Source organism: Sebastes umbrosus, chromosome 10 (assembly GCF_015220745.1).
Source record: "Sebastes umbrosus isolate fSebUmb1 chromosome 10, fSebUmb1.pri, whole genome shotgun sequence".
Classification (NCBI taxonomy): Eukaryota; Metazoa; Chordata; class Actinopteri; order Perciformes; family Sebastidae; genus Sebastes; species Sebastes umbrosus.
This window is the reverse complement of record NC_051278.1, coordinates 16,184,598-16,211,839: the sequence shown is the minus strand read 5'-3', so window position 1 is coordinate 16,211,839 and position 27,242 is coordinate 16,184,598. Positions and strand designations below refer to the sequence as shown.

The 27,242-nt window shown below is 43.2% G+C and overlaps 1 protein-coding gene across 4 annotated transcripts in view; it reads right to left on the bottom strand.

Annotated features, from left to right (window-relative positions):
• The window catches only part of unc5b (unc-5 netrin receptor B), a 149,951-nt gene that overhangs the window by 8,569 nt on the left and 114,140 nt on the right, over nucleotides 1–27,242 (bottom strand). For all 4 annotated transcript variants that reach the window (XM_037782289.1, XM_037782287.1, XM_037782290.1 and 1 more), the window contains 7 exons: nucleotides 10,330–10,557; nucleotides 9,918–10,061; nucleotides 9,416–9,519; nucleotides 8,208–8,388; nucleotides 7,442–7,609; nucleotides 6,760–6,924; nucleotides 4,573–4,605 (listed from right to left, as the gene is read on the bottom strand). In XM_037782289.1, the coding sequence (XP_037638217.1) occupies nucleotides 4,573–4,605; nucleotides 6,760–6,924; nucleotides 7,442–7,609; nucleotides 8,208–8,388; nucleotides 9,416–9,519; nucleotides 9,918–10,061; nucleotides 10,330–10,557 (1,023 nt within the window). The remainder of the gene's footprint in view (nucleotides 1–4,572; nucleotides 4,606–6,759; nucleotides 6,925–7,441; nucleotides 7,610–8,207; nucleotides 8,389–9,415; nucleotides 9,520–9,917; nucleotides 10,062–10,329; nucleotides 10,558–27,242) is intronic.

Sequence of the window (27,242 nt, the reverse complement as noted above, 5' to 3'; positions counted from 1 at the left end):
CAATATATAGGGACACACGTGGAAACACACAGATACAAACACAAGGGAAACACAGGCGGGAAGAAAACACAATTTAAGAGATATCATCTGATTTACTACATATCTGTTGCAGCAGAAAGTAGTATAAATTAGTTGTTGTAGTCCAAGTTAGTGCTGAAATGATTAGTCGATTTAGTTGATCATCAGAATATTAACAGCAATTATGATAATTGATTAATATCAGAAGTAATTTATCGAGATAAAATTCTGAACATTTGCTGGTTCATGCTTTTCAAATACAAGGATTTGCTGCTCTTTGAATTTTTGATTGGACAAAACAAGCAATTCGAAGATGTCACCTTGGGCTCTGGGAAACTGTAAAGGCACTTTTGACTATATACAGTAGATTCCATTACTGACATTGTATACATGATAAATTAAAATGTAATCAATGGATAAATCGCTGATTAAAATATTCAGTGGTTGCAGCCCTTCGCTCATATGGGCAGCCTCAGTTGAAATTGAACTCTTCAAGGACAGGTTCACATTTTTTCAAGTCTATCTTAAAACAATACTGACACATATGTACATTGAATGAGTTATTGGTCACTGTGATTGTTCCTCCTGTCCATTCTGGGCTTGAAGAGATCCCTCCTTAGCATGATTCCAATGTAAGTGATGGGGGACAAAATCTACAGTCCTTGTTCCGTGTAAAAATACATTAGGTGATGCAAATGTGACGCTTCAGCCGTCTGAAGTCAAATCAAATGTGTGTATCCTAAAGGTCCCATATTGTGCTCACTTTCAGGTTCATGCTTGTATTTTCTGTTTCTACTAGAACATGTTCACAGGCTGTAATGGTAAAAAAAACCCTCTTTATTTTCCTCATACCGCCTGCCTGGATATACTTGTATTTACCCTCCGTCTGAAAGGCTCCGTTTTAGTAGATTTCAACAGAATTGCAACGGAATTGCGTTGCTATGCAACAGATTGGGTCCATGTTTACTTCCTGCCAGCTGATGTCATGCACATACACTGCAACCAGAAATAAACTGGGACACATTTAAAATGTTTACGTTTGTAACGGCTTAATATAGTAGATTCACATCACAAATGGACAGAAATCCTGACAGCTTGATTCAAACTCACAGTTTCTGAATACAGGCTGTGTGTATTTCTCTGTGGATTGAGCATCATTCGTTATACAGTGTTCATATAGCACTTAAACCTGATTTATAATATAAAAGACATGAAAATCTCACATTTTACAATATGGGACATTTACGTTAGAGTTTTTAGTGCTTAAACCTGCAGTAGGCAGAATGTTTTTGGCATCATTGAGCAAAAATTCCATAATAACCTTTCAGCATATTGTGATTCAAGTGTTCTGAGGGAAAACTAGACTTCTGCACCTCCTCATGGCTCTGTTTTCAGGATTTAAAAAATGTAGCCCGTGACTGGAGAGTATGTGAAGGAGAGCTATCTCAGGTCCTTCCTTCCTGCAGCTGTCAGACTCCACAACCAGCATTGCTCCCAGTAGACCACTTATGCTTACACTTACACACCAAAAACTGACAATAACTGCACTATACTGTATAATGACTGTGCAATGTCATTATCATTATTACTACTCAGGTGTAATTCATACTGTGCAATATGTTCAGGTGGAATTTCATTTCATTCTCACTGTGCAATATCGTTTTCCACCTGTGCATTTTGTTAATAGTCTGTTTGTTGTCAATACTGTATATACTACTCCTATTTGTATACTCCCTTCTATTTAAATGGTTCATATTTTGTTACACTTTGTTTAGCTCTTTTTTTTACTGTGTTAGCTGATGCATCTTGTTTTTTTGCACTATCCCCTTTGCTGCTGTACACTGCACATTTCCCCACTGCGGGACTAATAAAGGAATATCTTATTTTAACTTATCAAACTAGGCAGCGCTGATCGAATATGAATCAATATTCTGTTACTGTAATGCCTATTTCCCGCCTCAAATGTTTTCAGAAACATCTTGTAGTGTAGTGTTTAGCTGTAAAATGAGAAAGGAAAGTTTGCTCCAGCTGATGGGCGGTGCTTGGTATTTCCTCAACTTATCCAAGGAGGGTGAAAAGAGGAGAGGTCACGCTTCATCAATGCGTCATATCTTTGGGGTACAATACATGTGTAGTAAAATCTGGTCTACACTCGCTGAAAGTGAGCCATTTGCCACGCACGACCGCAGCTCCAGTTACACTGCGCATGTATTATACCCCATACCCCATTCCCCATGTCCAGCCTCTTTCAATAGGCCTTGAACTTATGTCAACATGGTTGCTGGGTCACAAACATTCTCATTTTACAGCAAAACAGTACACTAGAAGATGTTTCTGAAAACATTTCAAGCAAGAAATAGGCATTACAGGAACAGAATATTGATTCATATTTGATCAGCGCTGCCTAGTTTGACCGTTTGGTCAGAGTTCACGAGTGATTGACAGCTGCTCATAGACGGCAGACTCCTCAGGTTACCTGTCTCATGCACTACTGTCAGGATAAAGAGACTGTTTTATAAAAACTACTTTTTTTTTTAATCATATTTGCTCCATTTCTACCCACTGCTGCTTTAATTCCTTCTTTGTGTTACTTTCAAACTACCACGGCTCAGGAAGGAAACACTGTCCAGGAAACCAAAAAGAAGGTAATTAAGCACGACAACTGTAACTGTAGAAAATAATAGGTGTCCTATTTAGGTGGATCAAATATCGATGTGACTGATCCACATTAAATACAGTTTACTTTGTCAATGTCACTGTAAAATTCACTGTTTCTTCTATGAGTGGCATAAAATCAGTCACGGCGATCAGTTACGCTGGCATCATGTTACCTTATATAAATGAAGCCAGTGAGTTTTAATACAGTGGGGTATACAGTTTTAAAAGTTGGGAAAGAAGAGAGCATTGGTATCAGGAGAGGAAAAAGTTGGATTGGTACATCCACATCCATGGTACTTCATGTGACTAAGTTAGATTGTTGAATTTATTTTAGCTTCAGCTGAAGTATATAATGTATTTTTACACAGGACTGTGGATCTTGTCCCCCATCTGTTACATTGGAATCGCATTAGGGAGGGGATCACTCCACAGCCAGTATGGACAGGAGGAATGATCATAGTGACCGATGACTCTTTCAAACCTATTCTTTAACTCTGGCAGTATGCCTGCTAGGATGTAACCGGCGTTCAATTTGATTCTAGCTACATCTTTTTGTGGTTGAAAAAGATCATCCAGGAAAGCAACGTTAATAAACAGCTCCTTCGAGCCGGCAGGGGGGCGCATCCGACAACAAAAGTCGGCATGGATCGAACTGGTGGGGGGCGGTGTGGTTGGCCACAACTTCACCTGCTCGCTGTTGGGCTCCCTCTCTTTTCTCCTGCTGAGTGATTGGCTGTGACTGGTCAGCAGGCCCACCACAGCCTGCTTAGCCCGGACTCCCCAACACTAGCCGAGCCGTACCCAACCCAGACACGTGTGCCAGTCACACCACAGCAGAAAAGAGGAGCAGACAATGAGTGAGGTTGGCGTGAGACAAAGAAGAGTAAAAAAAAAGAAGAGGGGGGGGCTGGATAAACAGAGGAGGAGAGAGCTAGAGGAGAGGCAATTTGGCAAAAGGAATAGGAAGGAGTTAGATAAGGTTGTGATTTGTTGAGAGGACAGACGGATTATAAGTGTGGTGATGAGGAGAGGGGAGATAAGGATAGCAGTGCTTGAGGAAAAGGCCTGCGTTTAAAGAGCAGGAGAGAGTGAGGAAGAAGTTGGAGGAAGCCACAGAGCAGCAGTGAGAGTAGAAGAAAGGGTGGAGGAGAGGGAAGCCGGCAGACGGGCTGGCAGAGGAGAGCTCCCGTGCTCACGTGGCGCGATGGAACCGAATCCGACAGCCATCCGCACTTATTACCAGAAACGGAACAATAGCGAATTAGGTGCATTACCGTGGCTGCTCTCCCCTGAGCCCACGTCACATTGAGCTAGAGGAATTACCATCACTTCGAATGTAAACTATATCACAGATTAACTTAAAGTCAGACAGAAATCGACTGTTTTTCTCCAGCAAGTGCTATGCTTCCACCTCATAGAGCCTGTATGGATCAAAGAGTCTCAGCTTAGAGGCATGTCATTTTGCAGATTTTCTCCCTGCAACATATTGGGATAGAGCCAAATTAACTGTTTTTGGGGCAGTTTGTTTAATTACAGCAGCATCTATTAATCTCTTTGCTGTTATCTTTTTTTCTCAGTTCAGTTTCAGTTATGTAACTGATGCAATGTGCTAACATGGAGCCAGCTCAGAAACCTATGTTACGCTTAGTCAACATACTAGACATGACGGGATAACAACACTCATAAGCAGGCTGGACAAGAAGGTGAGGCGTGTCTGCACTGAACTCGATGTGAGGTGACAACAAAGTGTGGATAGACGGGCTCAACGCACAATGCTGCACGCTCCACGTGCGAACACAGATGTTAGGACTCCTCATCTGTATGAGCACACAGACAGACACGAACACAAACAGTATGAAGCAGTGAAAGAGTGAAGTCATGGGAAGGTGAACTTACGATGGCTTGCATGTTCAATAGAAATCTTTTTATCTGTTTGAACAGGAGAAAAAAACAAGAGAAGAAGAAAAGAAAAAAAACACAACAACATAAAAATGGATGGACTAGTCGTTATGCAAATGAAAGATACAATAACATAATACAAAGCAAAGACGGGAAAGTAAACAATAGCTCATCAATATGAAAATAGAAATGTAAACATAAAAGGCCTACTGCGAGCAAGAAAACATACTTTTATATCTAAAAAAAAAAAATAATAACCTCTTCTTGAAATGCGTGAGAATATGTGGCATTGTGAAATGAAGTTCAGCATAATTGTTTATATAATGAACAAACAGAGAATAAAAGCCTAAAAGAAATGACTGCGAGAGAGATTGGGATCATTTGAATGAGAGTGGCAAAGTGAAAGACAGTTCTGAACATGAGCAAGGACGCCGGTGTACTAGTCTACAATGTAGATTGAAATGCCTTTATACACCCCACAAGGTATGTTATCAATGGATGTATAAAGACAACTGGATACAGCGTTCGAGGCGGGAGTAGCGTTTCCTTTAACTCCGCCTCCCAGCCCTCACTCCAGCCTCGATCTGGGTCTCTCCACGGATTTACAGACGTCTCTTTCCCAATGTAAGTCAATGGGAAAAAATCTTTTTGGGCCCAATGGACACGGAAGTTGTTATACCACCGTTTAGCTACTACAAAAAATTGCTTCACAGCCCGGCGCTCTTCCTGGGGGCTTGTTGTTATCACCTTCATTATGTGGAAAAAAACGCTCTATCCTGACGGCACCAACGACACCAACGTGAATCATCCCTGAGTGGTTTGATGAATGTCGAAACCGTCTTTCAGGATCACGCCACTTACTAGATCTCAAACCAGATAGCCTTCTCTCCCGAGGATCATCAAAACACCAAATGGTTCTCCCTGACGTCTATAGCATCCAATAGCAATTAGAACCTACTAGGAGGCAGTGGAGACGTTGGTTTGTGGTGTCTCGAAGCATTTTACATTTACGACTGCGGTATTTAGCCGATCCTCAGAGGGATTAACAATTAGTGAGACATCAGAGTCAGCTGTTGTTTGATTGTTTGAAGCATGGCGGGAACGTAAAGAGTCACAATGTCATCGGGACAATTTGTGACCGCAGAATGATCACATTAATGAATAAATCAGTAACCTGTAGTTTGCCAAGTGACACATTTACAGATTCCCAACAGCACAGTGCTTCCCATCTCCCCTCTGCCAGAGCCACTTGAATGCATGTTTTCCTGACAGCCTCCTGAGAGCACTCTGCTCAGGCAGTGTATTTGTCTAATCTGGCTGCTCCATAGAAGCCTGTTTATGTCAGGGCTCGCATGCATGTCTGATAGAGTTGAAGCACAGTGTGCACATGATCCCCCCTTCCCCGTTGCACGTGCATTTATGAGGGTTGTCTGCATGCTTGAGCGTGTTGGTTTTATGTCGTCGTGTGTATGTGTTATTAAGTGTGTACTTGAATGTATCTCAGTGCCGCTGTGGATGTGCGTCTCAAAGATTCTAATGCGCTGTCAGCTGGATTCCTCCCAGCTCATCACGGGCTGCACATTGGGTGTCAGTGTGAGTCTAACTCACTCTCATATGCTCTTCCCTGTGCTAATTTTTCGACTCGGCCGTGTCATGCTCGCTTCCCACTCCTTCCTTAGCCTGCACTTGCTTCATCTCCCTTTCTCTCTCTCTCCATCTGTGCTTTTTAGATGTGGATCACTTGACTTCTCTCTTTGTGAACCTAAATTTTGCCTCATGAAACATCTGTCTGCGATTTAGCTGTTTTACTTTTCATCTCTCTCTCTCTCTCTACATCATTCGTGCTCTCAACGTGCTGCAGTGCCAAATCACCTTGGGAATACGGTTCTATACAAAATAGCTTTGAAATGCAATACACCTTATGAAACTGTGAACTATGAGCAAAAATATCACCGCCAATTATCAATTCAACAAACACCTGAAGCAGCAAATGGGGAGGTGACCCCTAAAAGACCCTTTTCTTTCAGATATCAGACAGTTGAACTATGTGCACTAATGAACTGAGTTCAACAGAGGCTGATCTGTATTAAAGGGCCAACTGAAGAATTATATATAAATATATATGAGCCAAATATTTACACTCATTTGACATTTAAAAACCGCCACATCGTTCAGGTGACTTACTGCGCGCACACAGCCCCTCAGTGCAGTTCTTGCTCTCCATCATGCTGCCGCTGCAGTGCTTTCCTCCATTTCTAGGTGGGGGGGCTTGGCACTCGCGACTGCGCCAGTGGGTGCACTCTGTCCCACAGGCGGACCACTTTGCCCATTCTGTCCAACCTCCATCCACTGGAATGAGACAGCAGAGATGTGAGCCATTTTATACGGCTAAACACTTCAATCAGTGCAGGTACAGTAGAGGGGAATTGGGCATGACTTTATAATGCGGCGTGATGCATGTGTAATGGCTTGAATTGTGTCACTTTGCAATTTGCAAAAATGCATTCTATGGTTTGTATTTGGAAACAGGGTGGCAGGAATGGTGTGTGACAGTAAATCAGATAACACTATGTTCCTGATGTAGGTGACTTTTTACGATGAAATCAAAGCAATTATATGACTGAATGCTATTCTGTCCTGGTTGGATGAAGTTGTTTTTTGAGTTGAAAACATTTGTAAAGGGGTCAACAGCCTGTTTCTGTGGAAGAGCACTGATGAAATCCAGCAGCAGATGTTCTAAAAGTTTTAAAATTCATCCTGGCACTTCCTGCAAAATGGCCCATTTGGGAAATTTCCTGATATTCCAGTGCGTGACTACTTTGTCTGAAGACGTTATAAATATTACAGATGAGTATGTCATCTTCACCTGGGCACAGTGTGGTGCAGGTCACTCTCTGGAAGGGTGGGCCCTCACAGAAGGCTCCTCCGTTCAGAGGTGCAGGATTGGTGCAGCTGCGTGTTCGTCGCTGCCAGCCCCGCCCGCACCGAGCGTTACACTCTGACCATTCAGTCCACGAAGACCAGCCTCCGCTCACTGACAGAGAGACACACACAGACGGGCAAAGTGAGCGAGTCCGGCAGTTTATAGCTGGTCAACTTGAACAGAATATAGACACCAAAAACGCAAAATCCAAAGTAGAAACCCTGACATTTTAGTAATAAATAACTGTGTTTTTAAAGGATTTTAAAATTTAAATCAAATTTACTAAATATATGTTATGTATTTACAGTATGAACCTTCAGTTTTCCAATCGGGTTTTCATCCCATACAGCATTTATCCAACTGTCTACCACTTTTATATGCTTTGTAAATACAGAAAGTAGTTCCTATTGATAGTTCAAAAGAGTATGATGGTTTCCGAATTATATTTCGTTACAATTTATGCAAACTGACACAAAAGTGCAAGATATGTAAAGTTCATTCAATAATTTAAGATTTAAATTTGGTATAGGGCTGCTAAAATGGAAAATGTTCTCATTTGCAAGTCACCTATTATCACATCAACATAGTGCATCATGAAACCAATCTGACCATGAACACATGGATGATTTTGATAACTATGTCATGTCATGATGATTCATAAACCAATCTTCCCCAAATGGAAGAGAGGGGAAAAACATGTCTGTGTTACCATAAACAATCAGAGTAGCCGTGCTGCTGCGTCTTTTGGCCACCACGTTACGAGCCACGCAGGTGTAGTTGGCGGTGTCTGAGAGTCGGGCCTGTTTGATGATCAGATCATGGTCGATGGTGATCAGGAAGTTGGAGTCCTGCGATGGATCTATGACATCCTCGTTCTTCAGCCAATCCACCTGTACAGAGGCAGGCACGCACAAATCTTCAGACAAAGTGATGAAATTAATGAAAACAGAAAAAAAAACGAAAAAAAAAAACAGCAGCCAAGATTTTAGTTGAAAAAACAACAACAAAATAAACCTTTGTACTCTTGAACCTCTGTGTTATTATGCATTATTTTGAACGATGGATTCCTTTCATTCTTTTGGCAGATAACTGCACATAAATCATTGTACAAATCAACAGGTGTGTATGCATAAACATGAGACAGCTCACCACACACAGTCCCTAGTCAGTAAACACTATAAACCTGCTGCAGAGTATTGAGACATCACAACACGCTCCAATGCTACATGTGGTATTGATCAAACAGACAATATTTGATCATTTCTAGTTTGCTCAGGAAAAATATAATTTGTGGCCTCTTTTGACCAAACTCACTTTTATTTTTGAAACATCCTCTTTACTAAAGAACATAACATCATAGCAATACATTTATCTAGGTGTTATTTTACGTCACACAATAACACTGAAAAGAACAATACAGCTTGGCAGAACATAAATGTTTACTCGAGAAATAAAAATCTACATTTATGATTTTTTTGTTTTCTTTTTTATAATATCTTGCTGCACCGCTGTTTTATGAGAGAAATAAAAGTGTTTGATATAATGGTGCACAGTCAAAGCAGCTTAGTGTTAAAACATGACACAACGTGAATTTCAGCACAGCCCTTTCTTAGCTACGTTGCTTAAATAGCAGAGCATATTATTACTGATTGTTATATGTTTTGGAGAGTTTTTTCTTGATGATGCACGTCGCTTAAATCTCTCAAACCGCAGTGGCTACACCCTTTACTATGCTGCCTTGTGTATCATGTTTATGCTGCTATATAACTTATTATTTATATCTCAGCTTTGCCATCTCCCTGGAGATATCGAGATATACAAAATATAAATGATCTTAAACTATTACCCTTTAGTATGAAAAACACAAATGTCAAATTTGAAGTAATAGAGAGAGGAGATGAGGAAGGAGAGGTCTACCTCGGCGGCGGGCATGCCTTCCGGGGGTCGACACTGCAGCAGCACCTCCTGCTCCAGTCGCACCTCCCGCCCCAGCGGCTCCTGCTCGAAGTTCTTCCTCAAGTCTACAGGGGGCGACACACATGTAGTCAGCAGTTAGTGAAGGCTGCGCCGTGACAGCAGTGACACCCTGTGACATTGGTTGTCACACATTCACACACACACACCATGCAAAGCCCCCCAAAAAGCCTCTGTCACTGAGTCGTGTTTTTTCCCTTCATATCCTCATAAACATGCAGGGTGTCAATCACACTATGCCACCCATTACCACGGGGGACTAAGATGGAGAGCTACAACAAATTTATTTGCATATATACTTAAGCTGACACATTTGACAAGCAAAAAGTCGGAAACATTTGCCCTTCCGCTGTCTCCCTTCTTTCCTCTCTCTCACACACACACACACACACACACACACACACACACACACACACACACACATAAATACAGCCTTGGTACTGACATGCAATGCGAACGTAGGCACGGTTGCTCTTGGTGGTGCCAGCCGAGCTCCAGGCCACACACTGGCACCAGTAGTCCTCCAACCCAAACAGCTCCTCCACCTGGGTCCTCGCCACCGAGATGTCCACTTCCCGCACCACCAGACCTGTTCAGAGAGAGAGAGAGACAGAGAGAGAGAGAGAGAAAGATAGAGAGAGATTACTGGGGCATATTTTTCACAGTGCATATAAATAATGCATTGGCTGTGGGCCAAAGGCAGTTAACGTGCACATAAAGTCCTATGGGAACTAATGGATTATGTAGTTGAAAATGATGTTTGTAATTGAGTATGATGTTTATGTCTGTGAAATACAAGGTGACATTACTATGTGTGTGTGTAGTTTAGAGTCCACCTCTATGTGGGAAAGTATTACCCGTGAGCTGGTCCAGGCTCTCTCTGGTGACGTGATCGTTTTGATTGACCCATTCTCCGTTACATTTGAAGTAGATCTGGGTGGCTGGCGATGCCCGGCACCGCAGCTGGACCGGCCGGTTCTTTACGATGAAAGCGTCCTCCGGCTCCAGCAGGAATTCTGGGAGAGGTTCTGCCGGCGCTGACGGAAAGGAGTCGGGGAGAACCTCGGCCTCGCTGTAGTCGCTCTCTGAAAACACAGAACACATGAGATTACTCTCCGTCAATGGAAAGACCTGAGTTGAAGTGTCTCGAGCAGTGCGGCAAGACTCCATCTCTGACCTCACTGTTGAGGAGGTAAGAAATAAGCAAAATGACAAATTTGTCCCTCAGGGATCAATAAGCTATCACACACCTGGAGGGAGTGTGATGTGTGTGTATGATGACACCTTGTCTCAACCCAGCTTTCAGCAACAAATCTGTCAGCAGTGTTTCACGAAATACATTGAGGCAACCATGTTGGTGTATTTCTAGAAGACATTTAAGGTGTTGACAGTTTGCGCTGTAAATGGAGGGGCACTGTGATATTTTCGCCTCCGTGTATTGCCAGTAATCTGGTCAACGCAGGCTTCCTGCTCTGGTCGCTCTGCAATAATCCGTGCCTCTCAGCTAGGGAGGAGAGCTGCTGACCTTCCACGGACCGGTCCTGTTGATCGCACATTATCCCCTGACATTTTCGATGTGACACCTTCCTCCTGGCAGGAAGGACACGATATCTCTGACCTCTTCGCTCTGACTTGTTACTTTAATAATGATGGGTAGATACCAGGCAGTATATCAATGAGGCAATGTTATTGGCTACTAGTTTTCATAGCAGTAGATAGATTTAAGTATATGTACTGATAATAGGGCTGTCAAAGTTAACGCGATAACACGTCAATACAAATTCATTTTAACACAACTAATTTCTTTAACGCATTAACGCAATCGATCTTCCGTAGGTTGCAGTGGGCTCAGTTGTAAAGCTAGAGTGAAGATACTGGCATCACGGGTAGAAAACCTAAGGAATTCATCGGTACCAACCATGTCATACTAGCTTGTCGCGAAGGAGGTTAAATAACGCTCCAAACTTGTGCTAAATTTTGGTGAGGAAAACTGGCATGGGCATTTTCAAAGGGGTCCCTTGACATCTAGATATGTGAATGAAAATGGGTTCTATGGGTACCCACGAGTCTCCCCTTTACAGGCATGCCCACTTTATGATAATCACATGCAGTTTGGGGCAAGTCAGAGTCAAGTCAGCACACTGACAGCTGCTGTTGCCTGTTGGGCTTGAGTTTGCCATGTTATGATTTGAGCATATTTCTATGCTAAATGCAGTACCTGTGAGGGTTGATGGACAATATTTGTCATTGTTTTGTGTTGTTAATTGATTTCCAGTAATAAATATATGCATACATTTGCATAAAGCAAGCATATTTGTCTACTCCCATGTTGATGAGACTATTTAATACTTGACAAATCTCCCTTTAAGGTACATTTCAAACAGATAAAAAATGTGCAAGCCCTAACTGATATACTCAATAACTTTGCTATGTACTACTTTTTTCGAGGGTCATCACGTTTGCCAATTGCAAGGGGGGAAATTGTGATTTTAATTTATATAAATAAAGCTGACTTGACAGCTACAAGAGTATCATAATGATGTATAAGGATATAATGACAGGAATTGTCAAACACATCACATCTCCAGCTGTTGGTACTGGCATCGGACTCATAAATTCTGTATCACTCAGACTTGTCTGTTTACAGGGCTGCAGGGTGGCAGACTATATGATGCAAGCTCAACCTATGCCAACACTTCACCTGTCCATCATGAATTGTATCCTTGTGTTTTTGAGCAAAACACTGAAGCAAAGCGGGCAGGCTGGAGAAGACCTTGTTACATAACACCTGCTAACAAGAGGATTGCAGCAGTAGCCTCTGCCATAAAGAATAACCAGACAACAGTATAGCTATAATGGTCTGCCTGGAACCTGACATGTATAGAACACATATAGCAGAGAAATACAACTATACACTATATAAGGTATGTTTCAAAAGCAGGTGCCAAAAATGTTCTTTACATCATCTACTGTCAAACTCTTACCGTTACTTTCTGACTTTCCCTTTCGGGTAATCCAGGTTCTTATGAATTGTTAATGGGTCTGACCTTCCAAAAGAAAACTTTGCTCTGCTTACGAAAAAGATCTGAATTCAATAAACATTAAATGGAAGACTGGAGCGGAATGCAGGAGATTGACGGGGTCGGCTCCAGACAGGAGATGCCAAAAAGGTATACGGGGATATCCAGCCCAGTGCACTTTCTTCCCTTAACATACACACATACACACATACACATGCAGGCATAGCTCATTGTGCTTTTCTCAAACGGCAGCCTTTACGGTGCTACAGTTTTTACATCTCTACATTCAGTGGATAAAGAAAGAAGAGTGAGGGCAGATGAGGCTACTTAAAGCAGACAAATGTGCAGTGTTCAGTTTTCAAAATGTATCGAGCCCAACCTGATCAGTTATTCTACAACCGGGGAACAAGAGAAACTACTTAGAAAGATACCATCTCCTATTTTAAGAAAGGGAGCGCTTCCCCAACCCCCCATCCCACTATTCCCCTTGACAGATTGTCTGAGACATTAGAGGAAAGCAAAGAGGAACACAGAACATGAAGGAAGAGGGAGAGAAAGTTGTGGCAAGGCCAGGAGGGATTCATGGGATTCAAAAGGCTGTAGCATCTTCAGATATAGGGACGGCACCATCTTTTGACCCAAATCTCCTCCATCACCTCAAAAGGGCCGGCCAGGACAAAAGAAGCTGAAGCAGCACAGTTCAGAGGCTGGCAGCGTTGTGGCCACAGGACAGGCAGAAAGGCCAACAGCTGCTCCGGGCCCAACAGACATCCAGGATGGACCCGTCATCCTTAATCTGTCTCTGCCTGTCTCCACCGCAAACACATCCTTGTGACTTCCTCTAGAAGGACCTTCCACCAACTACATTTATTCACTAACCCGTGACCCCAAACTGAACCCTCCTCACCACTGAATGCTTTGCTTCACCCAGACCAGCGCTGTACAGTAGAAGCAGAAATGCTTATTCAGGTGATGAGTAAGCAAAGTGTGATCACAAATATGAAACACATGATTACTTGTTAGGGGTGTAACGGGAGACTTTGGCCAATCACAGGTCATTTCAGAGAGAGCGTTCCTATTGAGTGTTCCTATTGGCTGTTCTCCGGTCATGTGCCTGGTGCTTAGCGTTCCTTCAAGAGATTTCAACATAGCTGCCGGGTCACGAACTTCATCATTTTACAGCTAAACCGTGCACTACAAGATGATTCTGAAAACATTTGAGGCGAGAAATAGTCATTAACATAACATAATAATGATTCATATTTGATCAGCGCAGCCTAGTTTGACCGTTTGGTCGGAGTTCGCGAGTGATTGACAGCCGGCTCTCAGAGACAGCAGCTGGACAGCAGACCTCAGATCAGCTCTTACTGCTTTTTTTCCTCCGGTCTGTGAAATCTTGTAGATGCTGTTAGGAGCACCGGTGGACACAGAGGCACATGATTTTTTTCAGGTTACCTGTTTCATGTACTACTGTCACGATATAGCGACCGTTTTATAAAATTATATATTTTTTTTAATCATATTTGCTCCAATCTCACTAACTTCAGCTTTAACTCAATGCTTTATTTCATTTGCATAGAGATGTGCCCTCTCAGTGTATGTGCCATCTCAAAGTAGTGCTATAATGTTGGATGTTAAATGATAAATGCAAATGCAGATCCCACTATTCTGATTGCGTAATAAGGTAATTTTTTTTTTATAGCTTAGATTTAATCCATATGGTGGTGGGTTCTTTATGACAGTTTTCCTAAAATTGTATTTTAAAAAATCACAATATATCGCCTTGCTTCCAGTATCGTAATATATCGCGATATGTTGAATCTTATAATGATATGTATATATACACAGCCGTATTTCTTGTACATGTAGTAATACTAATAATACGCCACAAAAAACTTAAGGAGTAATAAATGATTTAGTACATTTAGACACAGCTACACAGTAAAGTAATCATTTCTCATCAGTTGGTTAAAAACCCAACCACCAATAAAAATGACAGATGATGAAAATGTTTTCATGTCCTTTTGACTATTTTCATTGACCAAATCTGCTCTCTTTTAATTGCAAATCAGTTTTTCCAAAGATGGTGTACACACACATGTTTCACCATTTTTAATCCCACCAGAGCTGCTGGCTTTACCATCTCATCTGGTGTTTTGGTCACACAGTGAATGTCGTGCATTTACAGGTCACGATTAGGGCTGCAACTAACGATTATTTTCATTCGTCGGTTGATCTGTTGATTGATTTTTCGATTAATCGATTAGTTGTTTGGCTTACAAAATGCCAGAAAATGGCGATCAGTGTTTCCCAAAGCCCAAGACGACATCCTCAAATGTCTTGTTTTGTCCACAACTCAAAGATATTCAGTTTATTGTCATAAAGGAGTAAAGAAACCAGAAAATATTCACATTAACAAAGCTGGAATCAGATAAATTTCACTTTTTTTCTTGTTAAAAAGTGACTAATTTAATAGTTGACAACTAATTCATTAATCTTTGCAGCTCTAAAAACACTTAATATCACAAAATCACGCGTAGGAATTGTGGAAACACAATGCCCCCGTCACACCCTGGCAGGTGTCTAGACTTCATGTCACTTATACTGCAAGTAGGTGCACATGCAGGTAAACACAAACAAATGTGAATAATGAAAGTTAACACATCACAAAGTGATACTTAACCTTGCACATGAATCACATTTATCTCCGTGCTTCTCTCACAATCCTCTCCTGTCTTGTTTTCTCTCCTCACATCCCTCGCTCTCCTCTTACTAAGCTGTCGCCTCCAGTATTTCAGACTTTGAATTCACTGTCAATAACCAATTGTGTTGCCCCTCCCCGCCCCTCACCCCCGCTCTTTTCCCTTTGTCCGCCATTGATCGCTCGGTGTTCAAACATCGGCTGAAAAACACAGCCTGTCACTCTTCAGGCGCGATGAGAGAGGGGGTCGGGGGCATGGGGAGAGAAGGAGGAAGAGAGGAATAATGGCAGCAGAGACAGACAAACAGAGAGAGACGGTGGTTCAGACGGAGACAGAATGGGAGGAGAGCCCTGCGTTCTTGGGTAAACCGCTCTCTGTGCAGTGTGTGTGTGTGTGTGTGTGTGTGTGTGTGTGTGTGTGTGTTCTGGGGCCTACAGAGAGGCACAGTTTAATTAAAACACTTTTGGATGACAGAGGTAGGAGACACAGACAGACAGCTTCTCTCCTGGATAATGGAGCCGGGGGTTTAAAGTGGAACCTGTGTTTTTGGGCCAGCGTACAAACATCCATCAGAGCTCAGCAGCCGGCAATTTGTGCGGAATGGAGGAAGACAAGAACTCCTCGCCGTGCATCACAGCAAGTCTTTTATTACTCTAATGACAGACAGCAGACAGCTAGAGAGCAAACACAGGCTTCTGGGTATTCTTTTCCAGAGCACAGGAACACACGCACGAAGACCTAGACGCCAGATGACAACCTATGCTTATACAGTATACATTCTCACCCACTCTTATTCATGTATGCTAAACTCAAATAGCGAGGCTGAAGAAGGAGTCCCCTCCGTCGGAGTGCAAAGCTTCAGTGCGGTGTAACCGAGAGTCGGAGTGACAGTGGTGGAGCGAGGCCACACTAGAAGGCAGGACCGCGTGGGAGAGAGTTAGAGGGAAGCTGGACAGAGGTGACAAGATGGGAAGATAGGAAGGTTGGCCAAAGACAGGTCAAGAGACACTAATAGACAAGTGGAGAGGAAAGAGACGATGGAGCACACACACACACACACACACACACACACACACACACACAATACTGGGCTGCTATAATAACTGGCAAAGAAAATGAATCACAGCAATGTCTGTCTTTGTCTCTGTTGTTCTTTCTGCCCTCTGTCTTTCTCCACCCTCTTTTTTCCCTCGCCTCTCATTCACACACACACACACACACATACATGGACAAACTGTAATTTTCTTAGCCCCAGCGCCTCTAGCCAGAGTGGAATCTAAAGCGTCTGTACTTTATCATTACCTTTACAGAGTTAGTCATTACTGTCCCCTCCAGTGCCCTCACTATCCCAACACTGCACTCACAAGTGGGGGAAAAGAGAGCCATAGAGAATAAAGAAGAATAGTTTGAAGTAGCCAAACAACAGAAAGACGCTATAGGAGACATGGGGGTCAGGTTGTGTGTGGCAAGATAATTTTTTTCTCTTTCTTATGCATGCTATGAGGTCAAAAACAAACAAACAACAGCACAGTGTCCCACCTCCTCCCTTCCGCTTTCCAGTTCGGTGTCTGACATGGGAGTGCTTTTATTCTGGCGCTCCCCTGACTCCAGTCCTCCTTCCCTCCTGCCTGCTGGATTCAAAGCACTTTGTGCAGCTCCACTAGACTTCAAATGACATCCTACAGCCTTAAACGCAAACACACACACACATATAGCCCACAGCTATAAAGCTCAACTGGTTCGCTGAGCCCACTAAGGACAAACAGCTGTGAGGACAGACAGTCAAATGTGACAACACCGCTGGTTACAGAGGAAACAAGGCCAGTAAATAGAGTGATCAGGAGACATTATGTAGCATTGACTGGGCTGAGCATATCCATCATCCTCACCCAATATTCCTCATTATCATCATTCTTGCGAGGAAGCCCTAAGGTGGAGTCACGCGCGGCACGCAGAGGCAGGTCGAAAGAGACAGAGATGGATGGGGGGAGACAGTCTCTCCTTGCCTTCCTTAAAGGACAATTACATTGAGTGATTGATATTCAGACTGACCTCATCCTCATCAGCCTGAAAACAACTCGCTACGGGAGGAGAGGGAAGAAACCAGCAGGGAGGGAAAAGATGAAGTGAAGAGACTGGAAAAAAAGCAAGTGTCGAGATTTTGATGGAAAAATCACAGAATGTGTGAGCGGGACAGTCTCAGTGTGCATGTTGGCATGATGCCGGGCATGAGGCGACACAAGAGCAGGTTGGAGCGACGCAGCATCACTTCTCACATCAACAAAGGCAGACGAGGTGTGAGAAGTCATGCGGTTCACCCATCTGACTGAACACCCTCGCACAAACACTTACAGTATAAGCAGCCCGTTTGGGCGCAGACGGGGGGGGGGAGGACGAATTGGTCATCTTCTAATAGGAAATGTCGTTGATTCACCGGTGACTAACAGACGCCATTATTTTTCATTTCATCACGGTTGCTGTGAGGCAACAGGAGGCAGGAAGCAGAAATTGACGTCCAGCTCGGAGCAACACGGATCCGTCTCTGTGTGCTCTCTCATAAAGCCTTCCACACGTAGGCTTTGAAAGTTCTTGTTTGGATATTTTGATACTACCACCAAGATGTGCACCTGCGGCGGCTCCACATGGCTCTGCAGCCGGTTTCTTTGTACTCACCATGGTGACTCTCTAACTAACAGACTTCATGTCTCACACAGGCCGGCACACACATTCCTCTTCAAGTCCTCCTTGATACTTACCTTTTTTTCTGCCTGTAGCTCTTTGTGTTTTCTTCCCCCTCTAAAAAGCAAAATTGCCAAGCTTTTTCTTTTATAAGACCAAAGGAAAGGTCTGATATTTGAGAAATACACCTACTTGCCATTTTGCCAAGAGTTAGATAAAGAGAACAATAGATTCATCTTTGTGTGTCTGTGTACAGCAACAGGTCTTGCTGAAAACAAACACTAGAAACAAGAGAAAGCAGCTGGGCTAGCTCCATCAAAACACTCTCCAACAACCTATTAACTTCATATTAACTGTTAGCTAATTACACATTTGAAACTTTTTTTGAAGAACCACTGCTACATCTCAAAAATCCCTCATGGTGTAATTTCTACATTTCTTTTGTTAATTAAACTCAGGTGATTAGCTAGTGAACACACTTGGGATGCAAAACCGATTCCGTAAAAAAAAAAAAAATATTCAATGACTGTACAAACTGAACTGTAGGCTTGTTGAACCGTTGCACCACTATTAAAAACAGGCCTGCTAATTATTTAATGAGGTGCCAGAGACATAGAAGAGGCAATTATCTATATTGCATATTGCACATATCAATTATCAATTATCATAGGCCTGTTAGCCTGTCTTATTTCATGTATTAAATCAGTGTTATGGCTTCATATAATCTAGAAATATCATTCATTACTATCAATCTATTTATATATTTTGGAGTTCAAACACATTGGAATTGGTTATGTGTTTCTTCTCCCTAATGTGCAAAACAAACCAAACCCGTGACCCGAAAAAAACGCATTACGAACCAAACCGTGGGCTTGTTGAACCGTAGCACCACTAGAGCACACCTAATGGTGCTGCACAGATGAATGATTTGTCAATGCACAACTCCATCTGCATAGATCCTTATACCTCATAAAGTTATATTTTTACTTTTGTATTTAAAAAATGAAAAAGTGTTATATAGGCTACAACATGAATAATAAAACAGCTTTCTGGGGTCTTGTTTTAACTTATGCTATCCGTCTCTTGAGTGAGTAACCTACTATGCGGGGTTAACACATCCTGGGCCGAGTGTTGCCAGGTCAGATTGACAGTTTCCAGCCCAATCACAATTTAAAAGCCACTCAATTAAAAAAAAAAAACAGCCCAAATCATAACCTTAGCACAGTAGAAAACACATCATAAGCATACACAGCTTCATATCTACGCCAAATAACCAAAGATAAAATGTTAGATAGCCTATATAGACTATCACAACCAACAAAGAGTGCAGTCAGACAACCAAATACACACATTCCCGTAATGATGATCACGTCAAGGTAAGTAGGTCCTCCCTTATCCCTAACGACAACTGAGTACAACTCATGTAAATCAAATATTTCTCAAATTAAATGAGTCATTAATATGAGTGGACACAAGAAAAGTAAATACGTTTTGTATCTCTATTGTTGACCGTAAAATGACAGCTTGTTTGGTCATATTGTTTTCACAATATTTCCAAAACTATTTTCCCCGCCCACATTAACCAAAAGCAGGGTTGTCTCGAATACCATTTTTTGGGCTTTGAAGCTTTGGTGAGAAATATGCGAAGGTATTCAAGGTTTTGCGGAGCAGCGTTTCAATGCCCGGGGTAGTGCCGTTACTGCACTACTGTACACACACGCACCTCTACACACAACAAACAGTGATATCTTTCTGACAATAACTGATAATAATTAATGCTAAATATGAATACTGAATAATGTTGTGTGATTTTTCCTTATTTCATGGGCTATTTGGGGATTTATACATTATTATTTTATACTTATGTATAAAAAATAAAAAAAGATTTAAAAAAACAAAGCATTTGAATACTGATTTGGAGGTCGAATACCATGGCCATGGTCGAAGCAGCAATCTGGCAACACTGTGTGAGGCTAACACTGCTCTGGACCTCTTGTCTTGTTGGACACATGGGTGAAATTGTTGACTTTCCAACACTAACTTTGAACACAACAGGACACAAACACCTGTTGTAAATGTTGGAGTAGCTTTTTCTATTCTTTCCCTATAACCAAAAAAAAACCAAGAATCCCAACCAAATATTGTCGACTAAGAATCACATAATAATAATCATGTTTGTTAAGGGAACTCGTGAGCTGCAACTTGTTGGAAATTCATAATAGCGGTGGGAATGTCACGCCTTTGATTAGTTCCAACACGTGGATGAGGGCGTCTGCAGAGTGACTATTTCTGCGGAGTGTGAAGCCTCCTCTGCTTTATCAAGATAGATAGGAGGGTGAGCATGCAATTGATTGTGCAAGGCGCGCGTGCAAGAAGCGAATGCGAGTGAGTAAGAAAGATGCAATCTGTGTGAGCCAGAGAAAGAAAGAGGGATAGAAAAGGTGTGTATGTGAGAGAGAGAGAGAGAGAGAGAGAGAGAGAGAGAGAGAGAGAGACAGAGGGCGGTGACAGGAGGCTGGAAAGCAGATTGTCAGAAGGAGAAGGCCGAGCGGGTGATTGAGATGCAGAGTGACAGAAATGCTTCGCTTGTCCATCCAGCATGTCCGGGTAGCAGGAGGAGAGAGAGCAAGCCTGAGGACATGATAACACACACACGTGTGCATGCACACACTAATGCAGAGGTTCGCAAGACCTCATTTACAGATCTGTGTGTTGCCCTACAACCCACTAATTGTAAATCAAGTGTGACCTGCCCTTTTTTTTAAAAGGACTCACCTTCTGTCTCTTTTTTCCTATAAGCCCTTGGCGGTTGGTTAAAATGGCTCTTAATAAGCCCTGTTGGAGGTGATGCCAGGGGGGAAACACACAGACACACACATGTAAACATAACTACATGGTTCCAGACAGTAATAAGGCCCAATGACAGAGTGACAGTCAGCAGTGCTTCTTACTGATAACTGGCTGTTTCACATGAACCCACACTGCATTCAAACAGTGTGTGCGAGAGGTAGGGCGGACGTGTTTGTAACAGACTATGGATTAAATATACCAACTGTGTATGCAAGGGACGGCCTACTCTAAGTGAGATTCTGTGACTGTGTTTTTGAATGTGTGGGTGAGTGTGACTGCGAGAGTGGGAGCACTAAGAGGATTTGCGCTTGTGTTGTGGCTGATTCCACTGCTGCTGCTGCTACTGGTGCATTTGAATAGATGGAGTAGGGGGCGGCGGCGTCGTGGTTGAACGTGTGCTTTGTCACAGCTAGGGGGCGCCACCCCCCATGGAGCTCATTAATCATAGCCCATCAAAAAGTGGCCCTGTGCTGTTTGTGTGTGCCCCGGCGACCACCTACTGCATGGGAACACAGGCGTACACAAGCGGCACTATCAATCACTATGAGAGGGGGAGAGGGGTGAGGAGACAAGGAGAGAGAGAGGGAGGGAGAGGAGACAGAGTGGGTGAGACAATGTTTTCCTATTATCCTCTCGAAATTACAAACCAATGTCACAACTATTACTCGGAGGTCAAACTCATATGGCAGAAGGACACTCTGCGTGCGTGCGTGTGTGTAGACATGACTGTATGTGTCGAGCGTAAGGCGCCACTGCTCGTCTGCTCTGTCACTGCGCAGCTGCTTGATGAGAGTTGCGCAAATCTACCCAGAGTGGCAGGTTGCCATGGTGGGTATTCACATGGAGCCGGCTCCTCTAGAGGCCTGCAGTCTACACACAGCCATTAACTATGGTGCACACACGGCAGCTACACACACATATTGTCTTCAGTCTGTCTCTTTCTTCTGCCACCTCACTTCCTCCATTTGGAAGTCTTGTTGAAAAATCTGTCCCGTCCTCTGTCACTGATTGTCTCACGGTGACTGTGTGTGTGCGTGGGTGTGTGTGTGTGTGCGTGTGCGCGAGTACGTATAGTGAATAGGTGAGCAGTACAGTGGGATGAGTGTTTGGGAGCTGGGGCCGTTTAAATGGCAGTAATTACATGAGAAGATGAGCTGCATTCCTTCCTGAGGGCAAGCTGATTACAGGCCTCTCCTCTCTGGGCCCCTGTAATTACCCACTCTACCCTCCACCCCTCCTTACCCCTGTGCCTCACCCTCCATCCCACTGTACTGCTCTGCCTCGGCGGGGCTACAGGCGAGTTCACCCCCCCCCCCTCCTGTCCTCTGATCCACCTCTCTCCCAACTTCTGCAACACTCCACCTCCCCGTCCCCTCACCAGGTCACTCTTCTGTCCTCTGTCATCGCTCCTCCAACTGATTGCTACTCACACGCACACACACAGACTCACACTTAGAGACCACTCAGAGGACAAATAGAAAATGTGGCATCATGCACATAGTCCACACTGTCTTCATCTTCGCCTAAAGATATATTAAGAGACATTAAATTGTATCATGAATCCTTTCCTTTAATATCCTAAAGACATGATTCTGCATTATGCACATAGAGCGTATGCGCAGTGACTCAACATATCCTCATACAACGGTTCGTATGACATCTTACGAAAAGTTATTCCACATTTTTCATGCGTTTTCCTATGAATGTCCAACAACATGCGACACACGAGTCAATTTCCGTTCCAGTCTTCCATCTTCACAGGAAACAACTTGGTTAGGTTTAGGCAACAAAACTACTTAGTTTAGGAAAGGATTGTGGTTTGGGGTTATAATAACACTGGAAGTGGCATAACATTTGGTCCCTTCGAATGAAACTCCTGAGCATGTGTTTACAACATGGGAAGTTGTAAAGCTTGGCGTTCAAGTAGGTTAAGTCGTGAGAACACTGCTGCTAAGCAACAGCAATATTTATGTTACAGTCGGCGTCTAAAAGCCACAGAGGCTTACAATTTAGCAAGCTGGCAAGTGGGTAACATAATGCAGTGAATGCAAAGGCATAATGACAGAGGAAAAAGATGAGGACGTTGGGAATATCAACATTTTCCTCAGACATATTATACAATTACAAAGAAAAACAATATACAACTAAAATATAGTTTATGTACCGAGAAATGAACTTCCATGGTCTCCACCATTTCTGACAAAGTCAACAAACAGGTCACAACTCGTAAACTCTGAGCTTTCAGAAACGTTCCACTTACGAATACCACGAGAGGAGGGCGTTCATATGGACTCCTCTTGTGAATGCGTTAAACACAACCCCATTTGAAGGCACCAACAAGTACGGAAGTTACGTGACAAATAAATCAACGCTGACTTAGGTATAGCTACGAACGGTGTATGAGAACCGCCTGCATTGACTACTAATACTACTGCTACCCCTACCGCAGGCGTATTTCTGTGTTTATGTGCGTGTAAATATGTTTAGGTAGGGCGGGTTGTTGTCAAATGCCATTCAACCCGGATGGCCACTCCTTGAGACAAGACTTGACAGCTCCTGCCTTACAGGTAAATCCCTGCTCACTCTCACCCCATGTTTTTTGTCTCCCACACACAGGGTGGAGTTGCGTACATGACCTCACACATACATAAACCTCAACAAAACCAGTAAGTCCACCCCAGTCAGGGATTCCGGTAAGACTGGAGACACACAGACAGTCAAATTACATGTCCTTCACCCTAAACACCATCAATTGTTGCACCAACCAACAGTCAGAGTCCCTGCTACCCTTTCATTTGTGTTCAAGCACATATTCATTTACATGTTTGTCTGTTAAAGAATTTAAAGACGCTCCTTTGTTTAAAAAATATGTAGTTCCTGTTTGAAGATGTTGTGGTACCGTCACATGGCAATATGTTAAGTCACGCATGAACCGTGAGTGTGAGAAGAGTCGGCAAAAGGCGTCACAACATATGCGCGTTTCATTATTTGATATGACAACTCAGCTCCCCGGTGACAGGAAGATGGCCGGATCAAACTTCCTGTACAAATCACATCAGACACCCTGAGCAGGTGATAATGAAGGAAGAGGAGAGTGTTGGGGTGGGGGTTAAGGAGCAGGACAGATAACAAAAACAACACGGGGCGAGGAAGGACGGATTAAAAATGAAAAGTCTTGATCACTTTGAGCATCATGAAGACGGAGAGCAGGAGGAAAGGAGACAGAAATAGAGCTAGTCGGGGAGAGGACTTCAGGGAAAGGACAAGGAAATGGGAGAGATGGAGGGGTAAGTACAGGTGACCTCGCTAATGTAAGGTGATGATGGAGGGAGAGGGTGGAGGAGGAGGGAGATTAACGACAAGGCTGTAAGTGGGTAGCCACGCTGGATGGGAAGGAAAGTAAGGAAGGAAGGAGGGAGGATGTGTGGATGGAAGGAGCCGGGGAGAAAGAGATGGAAAGAGACACAGAAACACTCCCCGGGTGCAGATCAAGTGCTACTCTTGATTGGTCCGAGTGTGTGAATGTGTGTGTGTGTGTGTACACTGTGTGTGTACTGTGGGCATTGGCTATGGTTGCCACGACTGCCAGTGCTATTAGAGATGCCTGCTGCTGTAATGTGTTGTGACAGGGGCTGATTCTTGTGACTAACTGCTTTGGCAGGAGAGCTCCTCTGTCATGCTAATGAACAGATGAGGAGATGAGCCGGATTGACAGCGGATCGACGGGCCACGCGCATGCCTCCTCATACGACTCGCACACAGAAACAGACGGTTGGACGGTGTATACGAAGACACGAGCAGACCTCCCTGTCACAATAAAAGTGTGCAGTGCATGACATGCTGATGCAGACATCCCTACTTATAAATAACCAGTTACCGAGTCAGAGTGACAGAGGTGACGACTCACGGACAAACAGAGTGAAAAAAAAAAAACGAACACGTGTGCTTGCACCGACGCACACACCCCACACAAACACGGCCGGGTTGGCGTCACTCTGTTCCTTCATTGCGTCCCCTTGCATCAGAGAAATCCCTAGATATGCAGTACACAACAAGCAACATGCTGTAGGCTAGCCTCTGTCTGCGCGTGTATGTATGTGAAAGAGAGAGAGAGATATGGTTTGTGATCTTTTTAAATTTGGCAAATCAAATATTTGCGAAATGTACGTTTGAAATGATGCAAGCATTACTATCACATAAACAGGCTACGTGCAAAAACATTTGCAAAATTTACTTGAAGATTAAATATTGACAATGATATCAAGTTGTTGGTTAAATGAATAAACAAGATTCAGATAACAGGGACTCTTTAAAAACAGATGATTTTAACGAGATATGAAATAAAAATGAGAAAGATCGAGATAGAAATAGACAGATAGCGAGGAGAGACAAGGAACAGAAAAAGATTAGGGCACTAATAGGCAGAAAATCCATGTCGGAGGAGATAGATGACGAGAGGTGATGTGGCGATAGCAGAGGAGGACAAATGGAGAAGTAGAAGATAGAGACGAGATTCAATCTCCTCGCCGTGCAGAATGTCGGGGTCTCGTAAGCAAAAGTGGTCCTGTGCAGAAGCTAATGGTTGTTTTATCCTTTTGATCTTTTCCCCTCACTCCCTTTATACCTCGCTTCATCATTCTCTCAAAATAAATTTCCCTCCCTGCCTCAACTCTGACACACTTGCTCAAATCAGGCCAAAAAGGAGGAAGGAGGAAAGGAGAAGCGAGAAGCGATCTCCATCCAAACCTCTTGTGTCAGTGAACCAAATCTGGATCTGCGTGTTTTTTTATCCTATTTTAAGTCACTATTCCTTACACTTTCAAAAACAGGGATCCATTTTGCAATTCTCTAATAAATATTATGATATTTTTTGTTTTTCCAATCCACCAGCAAGCAAGAGAAAATAATCTAAACCCAGAGGAAGCAAAACTTCAGAGGGAAATGTGCAGTTCAAGATAGGAAGGGGAAAACACAACACGCTGTTTTTGACTGCCAGGTAATCTCAGCGCAGTGCAGCAGCAAAACATAAAAGTAATAACTAAAGCACAAGCATCTCGCAGACTATCACTTTAGGCCAGGCCAACTTCTCCTTATCTGGCAATCTCAGCTGCTAACAGATTGTGAAACAGTGAGAACTGATAACTCTGCGTTGCACAAAGGGACTGGTGGCATCGCTGCAACATTACCGGCAACGTGGACGGCCCAGTGTGCATCTCTGCACTACTCTACGGATGTAAATCTCGTTATGTTTTAGGTCAAAATGTGGGTTTATTTCTCCTGTGTGATGAGTCAGCACTCATCAATCATTCATGAGGCTTTGGTTCCTGCCTGATGTCAAAGTTTTTCACTGCTCTTCGCCGCAGCTTCGGGAACGTGTCCTTGACCCGGGGACAGCATGGTGACTGGGCTGGAATGGAGAAAAGAGGACATCCCAGAGCCTCGGGGCAGGACCAGTATGACTGGACTGGCTGGAATGGCGGTGACGAAGAGAGCATGACGAAAATCCCCTCGGCATTGACAAACAAAATAGGCGGCTGCGAATGAGAGAGAAAACATGCTTGTGTTTGTGTGTATAGGCTGAAACGGGAAGAGATGGATGGATGGAAGGAGAGTCAAAGTGTCACCCGCCAGACGCCCAGGGCCAACACAGACTGATGGTGACACTGAGTGGCCAAAGTGTGTGACACTGTGACAATAATGATGAGAGACTCTTTCCCGATCTCTGTTTGGCTTCTTCTCCTCCTCTCCCACTCTACTCCCTCTTGTCACCCCCTGCAGCGAGCTGGTGCTTTGATCCAAACCCTGACCGTGTGTCCTCCACTGGCCTGGGTTCACATCGGCAATCAAAGTCTCGAGATCCTTCAAACCTCACTCATGTGGAACTCCTCAGACGTCAGAAAAAAACAACGTTTTTCGATACTTAGAAATATTCAAAAGGTCAACCAAAAAAAATACGAGATATTGTAGGTTAGAACTGTTAGTAAAAATATATAAAAAGAAATTTGGGGGGAGCTTTTTGGGCTTTTGTAGAAACATGACGGCCGACTCCGTGAAGAGAACCCGCTCTGTATGTGATATTCACGTATTCTAAGGTAACGAAAACACAACGATCCTTATTTTCAGGTGATTATACACAAAGCAAACATACTTGTTAATATTATATTCCATTTCTGCCAATAGATCCGCCAAAATGTTACAAACTGTTCCTTTAAGACTAAGAGTCTACGGCCATGTTAGCGACTCTGTGAAGCTGTACTTAGGCATAGCAGTGCTTTGAGCTAAATGCATCAGCATGCAAACATGCTCACACTGACAATGCTAACATGTGACGTTTTGCAGGTAAAACGTTTACCACTTTCACCATCTTAGTTTACCATGCTAGTATTTTAGCACCAACTAACTAACAGACCGGCAGTATTACATCCCTTGAAAATGATCAAGACAATGATGGCCTAAAGGCTATAAAAGTTGGCTTCAGTACCTGGACTAGAAAGAGAAATCTGGGTGGGGAATGTGAAA